The sequence below is a fragment of the Sinocyclocheilus grahami genome, unplaced genomic scaffold (assembly GCF_001515645.1).
Source record: "Sinocyclocheilus grahami isolate Dianchi unplaced genomic scaffold, SAMN03320097.WGS_v1.1 scaffold522.1, whole genome shotgun sequence".
NCBI classification, from domain to species: Eukaryota; Metazoa; Chordata; class Actinopteri; order Cypriniformes; family Cyprinidae; genus Sinocyclocheilus; species Sinocyclocheilus grahami.
Window position 1 is genome coordinate 79,433 of NW_015505701.1, and position 9,734 is coordinate 89,166.

A 9,734-nucleotide genomic window follows, 5' to 3' on the forward strand; every position below is an offset into this window, starting at 1 on the left:
TAATGCACGATTCCTTTTCAAAATATAATAGCAATAAAGCATTAAAGTAAACAACAATCAAACATATTTTTAAGCTAAAAAGAAAACTTTCATATTTTATTTTGCCATTTTTAATTTTAAATGCTATATTTTTTCCATAGCAAGCTAAAAACATGTCCAAAAATCATCGTTCTTTCATATCACTTTATATATATATATATATATATATATATATATATAAAGTCTTTATATATAAATATATAGTCTTCAGTGTCACATGATCCTTCAGAAATCATTCTAATATGCTGATTTGCTGCTCAATAAATATTTTGTTGTATTATTATAATTTTATAATTATAAAATAATAAATGTATATTTTTTTTTATCTGGTTTGAAACCGTGTGGAAACAGTGACACATTATTTTCAGGATTCTTTGTTGAATAGAAAGTTCTAATGAATAGCATTCTGTAACATTATAAATGTCTTTACTATCTCTTTCGAACAATTGAATGCATCTTTGCTGAATAAAAGTACACATTTAAAAAAAATTTTTTTTTACTGACTTCAAACTTTTTAACAGTGTATACACAGTAGTAGAATATAGATTGGTTCTGCATTTGCCTATATGCAGACAATTAACTATATATATATATATATATATATATAATGTTCTGTCCATTTGTATATTAATTATATTGCACTATAACTTGTAAAAAAAAGCACATCCCCAATTCCAGTTTTTGGTTGGGTGGTCAGGTAGAAGAGGTCACATTTCTCAAGATAAAATATCAGTTTGAATCTTCAAAATTAATTTCTTACAACAAATTCTCTTTATCATCTTCACGCTGTAATCAACTGAAAGTGAAAATGCATGTAGAATGTTGCATGTAGAAAAGGAAGGAACCTAATAAATTGATGTATTACACTGCATTAGATTGAATGAGCCTTCATCTGTATTGCATAGTTTGTTTCATTGTTAGTAGGACAGTGTCATCCTTCAAGAGATTTTTTTGTGTTAAATGACACTTTCACGTCGTAATGTGGAAATCCTTGTTTCAATGTAGCTCAACATGTTGCTCATTCGTCTTTGCTGGCTTTTATCGTCGCTGTCTCTCATTGAATCGGACATCCTCCTGAGGCCCAGCTGGGCTCTGAAGGCCTTGCAGAAGATAAAGTATATAAGTGGATCCAGACAAGCATTGAGCACCGATAGCAGGACAGTCAGCTCCTTCAGGACGTAGAATGCCTGCGCCGTGCAGAGCTTTGTCTGAGGTTTGATGAATGCGTAAGGCAGCCTAACCAAATGGTAGGGCACAAAACATACACAAAAAACCACCACGAGCACCAGCATATTACGCTTTGATTTCCTGAATTTATGGCTTCTGGATTTGGTCTGTGTGGACAACTGAGCTTGTTTGATCTTTTGCAAAGTCCCCCAGTACAAAGCAATCAGAGACACCAGCACAAACGTGAAGAGCACCATAGACACACTGTGAGTGATTTTGTAGACCAGACTGAGCTGGGGACTGTGTAAGGCCTCGCAGCCGCTTTTCTCAGGCTTGTGAACGTGACCCCAAGAGGTCAGGAGAAAGAGGATGAAGTAGACGGAAGACATGGCTAACAGGGAAAGCCACGTTCCTATGGAAATGTGTCGAGCGGTACGAACCGTCTGCAGAGCATGAGTCTCCAATGGCCGGACAATCTTCAGGTACCTGAGGTAAGAGTAAAATATTACTATAATGTCATAATATATAAATGCAATGTTCTTTTTTTTTGCAGCCATGATTGAAATTATATATGTTTATTTCTGAATAAAGCTGTAATGGGAATGGTTTAATTTTTGATATTATTAAACAGCTCTCTGATTTTGATTTGACATTTGTGACAGTCTGACATTATTCCTCAATAATGACTTGTCAATAGCAGTGCTGTATAATGGCTGCTCATAGGTGAACTTAAGTAGGTGCTTGTGTGAGTTGCATACCTGTTTGCAGCAATAAAGTCCATAAAGAGAATGCTTGCATACATGTTTAGATAGAATGCTGTTGCTCCAAAGCTGCAGTAAATATTGCGCATTATATCTGAACTGTTGGCGTAGTTAGCAATGCGCAAAGGCAAACAAAGGCAAAGGAAGAAGTCAGCTGCCGCCAGGTTCTTCATGTAGACTGTGACGCTGGACTGAACGTGCTGATTGGAACAGAAATAAACCCGCATCGTGATGCAATTAAGCACCAGACTGACGAGAAATACTAGTGAGTATGCAAATATGAAAGCAGGGTGAGAGGGGATCTTTGAAAATTCGCAGGAAGCATTTGTTTCTGTGACCGTCGTATTTGCTTCTGTGATGTCATCCAGGGCAGTGGTGAAGCTGGTTAGTGGGGCTGCAGTTCGACGAATCTGTGAAACTGCTGACTCCATCTATTAATGCACAAGAGAGACAGTTAAAGTCCCCATATGTTGTATATGGGGATTTTATTGATCCTCAAAGCTCAAAAGGTAAAATATGGAATTCATAGAATGTAGAATATTTATAGGCTGTGTAAGATTTTGTCTATAGACGTAATAGTCGACTAATGACTCTAAAACATTAAACATATTAAAACATTAATCACACTTCGGTGCAATATTTTGAAGTTTATGGTTGAATATAGGCAATGTTCTGTATACGTTCTCGTTAAAACTTGCTATAAAAATGAAACCTATAAATAACCCTTAGAGAACGGTGTCTGCATCTGAAATCACATCCTCTCTGGGTAGGTACTTCTTTTAAATTAGTTATTACTTTGTGACTGTTAAAAAGTATGTTTTATATAGTACTTTATGAATGTGCGTAGTATGAATTGGAGCCAGGCGTACTACATTTGTTACGTTGTCATTTGTATCACTTCACTGTCATTCAGAAATCCTCTCCCATGGCCTCATACACTGTAAAAAAAGCTGTGGTTGCCGGAATTTTACCGTAAAAAAATATACGGTAGCAACATTTTAGGTTTTATGGTTTTGACTTAAATTTACAGTTAAATACCATCATTTCATTAACTGATATAATGTTAATATACCAACCTACTGAGGTAATGAAATCTGTTTTGTACCTTCGTAATACAATGATAACCACCAAATGGTGGTGATGAGAAAGTCACACAATGAACCAAAGCCCATCACAAGCAGCTTTTAAATAATAACACATATAGAAGGTGCACAGTGTCATTCACACAAATGCTAAACACCATCATGGTGAAACTGAAATAATGCAATAAACATTCATTTAACAACATTAGGTGTAACACACAACCCTAATATACAAAACGGATAAGAAGAAACATAGTTATTTCAATAAAAAAACATCAAATTTGGAAATGTAACGCAGGGAATTCTGGGAATGTCAATTTACGGTTATTCACTGTAAATTAAACAGTCTTTTTCACTTCCAAAAACGGTATACTACCGTAAAATTTATATCCAATCATTATATGTCATATACAGTTTTTCACCGTATATAGTAGGGGAATTTACCGTTAACCATTTAACAGGTTTTTACTGTAGCATTTTTACAGTCTTTTACCGTCAAATTCACAGTAATTTTTTACAGTGTAGGATAGTAAATTGTCCATTGGGTGTACACTTTAGGGATGCATTTCCCAAAATGTAAAATCTTAAGCCTAAGTTGATCATAGAACCATTGTCATCAATGGAGATACGTTCAACTTCGGTTTACGATGCTTTTACGCAGCCCAGACAAGTAGTAGGTGATCCAGGAACTTTTGGCCTACTGTTTTATGAATACTGTGAATTGGACATACTACTCTATTCACATTCGGGTTTTTTATCTGTTATGTACAGTAGTAGGGAAGTGTATGATTTCAAATGCAGCCATTCAGTCTAGGTTCTTATTAGATCGTTGTGCAAAAACCTCCTTGCAACGTTCTGACAATGTTCGTTTATGGTTACAAAAATGGAAGGAATTCCTAGAATGTTAGAATGGTTCTCAAAAAATAATCAAAAGGGAAGCATATAAGCTCTAGTCACACAGGATGTGTTCTTCCGAGCTGAATAGAACGTAGCAGAATTAAACTGAACTCCAGATTCTTGAGGTGCACTGGGCTTCTTTTATCTTGATACACTCTTATCACTGTGCAACAGAACAGCTAAAGACAGCTGACAGTTGGCATGTGCAGCCAACATTTTTAAAAATAGCACATGCGATAGATGCATCCTGTGCAAGCAAGTCAAACTTAGTACAGGCTGATTTAATTTGACAATTCAAAACGGATGTTCTCAAAAGTAAAATCAGCTCTTTACATCTGTTTGCTTCTCTCCCACTTTCTGTGCTCACATATTGCATTTTAATACAGACAAATGTACATGTTTTTCATTTAAAATACTGCTTCATAATCTGACAAAATCATCACACCTTTAATATGCTGTGATTTCTGTTATATTTACGTGTACAGTTCTCACAGAAAGCAACAGAATGCCACAGCGCACATCCTCATTCTGGGTAACAAACCACAAGAAAGATATTCCCTTTTCAGTCAGGGATGATTAGGCCTAACCTGACCCCATTTGCCTGTTTATTGATGCGATGATGCCAAAAAAGGTACAAGATCAAAATGTGAATTTTTTCGACCTGAAATGACGAATGAACACCACAGGGTTATATCATTATATCATAACCTATTGTTGCAAAATCAGATCTCCGTCGTTCTCTTGCAGTGCTGAGAGCTGCGTAACGTGACATTTATCAAGTTCAATGACTGATAAAAAGCGTCTCTTTAATAAAGGTCAGGTCTGTTCACAGAGGCCACTTTAAGGTGCTCTTTTCTGCACCACAAATGATCAAACTGATATCATACTGACACACTGTGACTGTGTTGATACTGACGCTAACATTTTTATATGTAATGCCAAGCATTCAAAAAAGGTTGTTCATTAGCAACTAAATGTCTGAACAAGTACATATCAGAGAGAGAGAGAGAGAGAAAAAAACTATCTATTACTCAGTTCATTGGTCATTTAGAACAAAATAACCACAAAGTGCTCTGTCATTTCTTGGTAATTATACATATTACATTAAAACTTTAGCAAGTTCCTTAACACTGAGAGCTAAATAGCTTAGAGTCATCAAACATGTTCTGTCTTAAATAACAATTAATGCATGATATAAACAAGATGCAAATAACAAATGACAAAATCTTCTCTCAAACTGACCCAACAACGTTTATAATAGAACCTTAATTGCAATTAACAAAAAAAAAAAGCTAAAAGCTAATTAGCTGATCACGTTTAACTTACTTGAAATCCTCACTTTGAAGTCCACTGAGCTTTGATCTAGAGTTGGTCTTTTTCATTCACTTCCTTCATAAGTTCCTTCTGTAACATGTAAAGAGGAAATTGGGTTTTGTATATATCTCTCTCTCTCTCTGTGTGTGTGTGTGTGTGTGTGTGTGTGTGTGTCAGTATATGTAACAAGTCAAAGTATGTGACAAAAATGCAAACACAGGTGGTCGGGGGTGAGGTGGTTGGGTGATTTTGTGGTGACACATGATGTTATAGAATACACAAACAGTTACAGGACTACACTGTGAGCTATAATCATGTTTTTAATCATTTGCAAGTCAAAATTGTTTGGTTCCCATTTTGTTTTCTCGGACATGAAGCAAAATTCAGACTATGTGTGTTGTAATTTAAACGTTTTTTTTTTTAAACCAAAACTGTTGGAGGGGATTGCTTTTTGAGAAGACTATGTTTATGTTATGCTGTTGTGAGTTTTATTTCCAAAGTGAATCAATAATTTGCTTTTTGACAGTTTAGTTGCTGCCTGTGCGGCACTCTCTCACCATGCAAATACCTTGCTGTAGCTGTGGGCCATCCTGAATAATTAGCTAGTGTCACTATCTCAGCCTAACAAAGAACCTTTGACTGAATAATGTTCAGTAAAATGGTAAGAACCTGCAAAGTTCCTGTCACGTCCAAGCTGTTTGCAACCTGCGACTACACACTTGTGAGATTAGCATCAGTGAAGCGGCATAAGGTTATAACTGCTGATGTACATATAGTTTTGCAGGTTTTCTGCCATCTAATGGAGTCTCTATGAAACTAAATTTTTTCAACTGCATTACAACAGTGACTACTATCTAAGGTTAAAATTCACCTAGGATTAACGTATCCCCCTAAAATGGTGATTTTAAGGAGTCTCGACCTCAAGGTCAAGATCAACTTTATTATCCCCCATTGGGGCAATTTCTTTCACAGCCAGCAGTAAACCATACAATAACAAAACAAGCGCCCACCACCTTAACTCCATCCAACTGAAGTTTGCTAATTGAAAATGTTTTACATATAAAGGAATGAAAATGAAAACCAGCGTATGCTGCTTTTATTGCAAACCAAGAGATTTATGTATTACCTGTCTGAAGTGGCAGCCACGGATCCTTGCCAGTTGGTGTCAGTAAAAAACACTGAGACCATTGGTGCTATAGGGACAAATAACCAGAGCCAGCTGAATGTAAATAAAAGCTGTTTCTGAGGCTGCTTCTGATACTCTCAGAGTTGGTACTTTTTTTAAATTACTGTGTAGTATGAATGTAAACTGGATGTACTACATTCCTCAAGTTGTTAACATGTGACCTACCTATGACTTCACTGCCATTCATTGGATTCCATTGGATAGGGGTGGATGATACTGCAGATTTTGCTATCAATCCGATACCAAGAAAATACAGGGCCAGTGTCACCGATAATGATACCGATACTTTTTCCTTTTAAAAACATACATTTAAATAGAAAAATAAGCTGGATAAGTTGGTGGTGTTGCCACAGTAGTGAATTTCTACCGTTCCATCTCTCGCTGTAGCCAAAAGTATCTGCTTGCGCTTGGAGCCGCTGAGTTACGTGATGGCACGACAACAAAACAGCATATCTGGGGAGGAGCAGCAATGTTTGCATATGAGATTTGAAAAGAGCGGCATATACACACACAGACATGTCTAGGCTTTGTTGAATGTATTAAGCAATGTATTAAGTGTAGAGGAGAGAAAATTAACCTAAAGTATCAATCTAATCAGGCTAGTATTGATCCGATACCGCAACGTGATCTCATGATAATTCGTATGTATTTTACGTAAAATGTGGTTCTATAAAATGTACATTTACTTACGTTTTTACAGGCACTAAAACGTACAAATACTTACGTATTTTCAGCATTTTAACGTACAAAACTGATGTATTGACGACACCTCAAAACTGTTGGAGGGGATTGCTTTTTGAGAAGACTATGTTTATGTTATGCTGTTGTGAGTTTTATTTCCAAAGTGAATCAATAATTTGCTTTTTGACAGTTTAGTTGCTGCCTGTGCAGCACTCTCTCACCATGCAAATACCTTGCTGTAGCTGTGGGCCATCCTGAATAATTAGCTAGTGTCACTATCTCAGCCTAACAAAGAACCTTTGACTGAATAATGTTCAGTAAAATGGTAAGAACCTGCAAAGTTCCTGTCACGTCCAAGCTGTTTGCAACCTGCGACTACACACTTGTGAGATTAGCATCAGTGAAGCGGCATAAGGTTATAACTGCTGATGTACATATAGTTTTGCAGGTTTTCTGCCATCTAATGGAGTCTCTATGAAACTAAATTTTTTCAACTGCATTACAACAGTGACTACTATCTAAGGTTAAAATTCACCTAGGATTAACGTATCCCCCTAAAATGGTGATTTTAAGGAGTCTCGACCTCAAGGTCAAGATCAACTTTATTATCCCCCATTGGGGCAATTTCTTTCACAGCCAGCAGTAAACCATACAATAACAAAACAAGCGCCCACCACCTTAACTCCATCCAACTGAAGTTTGCTAATTGAAAATGTTTTACATATAAAGGAATGAAAATGAAAACCAGCGTATGCTGCTTTTATTGCAAACCAAGAGATTTATGTATTACCTGTCTGAAGTGGCAGCCACGGATCCTTGCCAGTTGGTGTCAGTAAAAAACACTGAGACCATTGGTGCTATAGGGACAAATAACCAGAGCCAGCTGAATGTAAATAAAAGCTGTTTCTGAGGCTGCTTCTGATACTCTCAGAGTTGGTACTTTTTTTAAATTACTGTGTAGTATGAATGTAAACTGGATGTACTACATTCCTCAAGTTGTTAACATGTGACCTACCTATGACTTCACATTGGATTCTTGGATTCCATTGGATAGGGGTGGATGATACTGCAGATTTTGCTATCAATCCGATACCAAGAAAATACAGTCACCGATAAACCGATAATGATACCGATACTTTTTCCTTTTAAAAACATACATTTAAATAGAAAAATAAGCTGGATAAGTTGGTGGTGTTGCCACAGTAGTGAATTTCTACCGTTCCATCTCTCGCTGTAGCCAAAAGTATCTGCTTGCGCTTGGAGCCGCTGAGTTACGTGATGGCACGACAACAAAACAGCATATCTGGGGAGGAGCAGCAATGTTTGCATATGAGATTTGAAAAGAGCGGCATATACACACACAGACATGTCTAGGCTTTGTTGAATGTATTAAGCAATGTATTAAGTGTAGAGGAGAGAAAATTAACCTAAAGTATCAATCTAATCAGGCTAGTATTGATCCGATACCGCAACGTGATCTCATGATAATTCGTATGTATTTTACGTAAAATGTGGTTCTATAAAACGTACATTTACTTACGTTTTTACAGGCACTAAAATGTACAATACTTACGTATTTTCAGCCTCTAAACGTACGAAACTGACGTATTTTCAGCATTTTAACGTACAAAACTGACGTATTGACGACACCTAAAAATGAATCCTTATGAATATTGAAATCGCAGCATTAATTTTATTAGTTTTTAGTTGTCATATGAATTAACTTGTTTTCAATTGCATTATTAAATTGTTTACTTATGAAATTATAACATTTCGTTTTGCTGTATTTTCTGCTGCCAGCTTGTTTCCAAGAATAGGCATACATAATGTTAAACACGACTTCACTTTAAACCTTAAAAATAAATGACGTTTCTTCAATCGTTTAACCTTTACTTGTCATGTAATGTTTACTTTGATTGTCATGGGCCACAAAAGGCGTTTTCTCCGACATGCTGTGACTGACAAAAGAACTATAAAATACACCAAAAACGCAACATAATTATGAAATTAAACAATTTTATTAGTGCGCTGTAATCAAAATTGTCCGAATCCATACGACTGCGAGGAACAGACCCAAATCCAAGCCTTTTTTTGGCGATCTGCTTGTTTCTCCATCCCGAGCAGCGAGTCCAGCGACCGTAAGCAGCAAAGTCCGCGCTGACTGACCGCGCTCTTTACAAATTAAAATGTTGTCGCTTCAAACGACAGGTTTTACGACAGGATAATCGAACGCTCATTGGCTCTCGCCTGCATTCGTCACAGATTGCGACATGCCATGTTTCTGGTGAGGTGTGTTTGAATGATGCGCGCACGCCTTCACGAATTCACGGAGTGGATCAGGAAAATTATCTGGATAATATTTTCAGCGATTAACAACATAAATTCTGCTCTGGATCACACAAACCTACTGTATTCCGCCAGAGAGGACTGCGGGTGCAACGCATCGTCATTTGGATTACTTTTGACATTTTTGCAATAAATAAATGATTCTAACGTTAATTGCATTTATCTGTCTGTCATGTTTTTCTTATACTGTACAGAAATGTTTAGGCTTATAGGTAGGAGTGGAATTAGCGACTATAAATATATGTTAATGCTATATTGTTA

The 9,734-nt window shown here is 36.5% G+C and overlaps 1 protein-coding gene across 1 annotated transcript; it reads right to left on the reverse strand.

The window, feature by feature from the left end:
• Positions 1-995: 995 nt before the first annotated feature.
• Positions 996-5,327, reverse strand: LOC107555000 (P2Y purinoceptor 14-like). Its single transcript, XM_016237685.1, has 3 exons — positions 5,273-5,327; positions 1,965-2,398; positions 996-1,692 (listed from the first exon to the last, which is right to left on the reverse strand). The coding sequence occupies exons 2-3, from the start codon at positions 2,396-2,398 to the stop codon at positions 996-998; spliced, it is 1,131 nt and encodes a 376-aa protein (XP_016093171.1). The 5' UTR covers positions 5,273-5,327.
• Positions 5,328-9,734: the final 4,407 nt, after the last annotated feature.

Bases quoted from the DNA above. Each gene is read 5' to 3' on its own strand.
- LOC107555000 (XM_016237685.1), bottom strand. From the start codon at position 2,398: ATGGAGTCAGCAGTTTCACAGATTCGTCGAACTGCAGCCCCACTAACC. The intron at 1,693-1,964 runs GTATGCAACTCA...CTCTTACCTCAG, and splicing joins GACTTTATTGCTGCAAACAG to GTACCTGAAGATTGTCCGGC.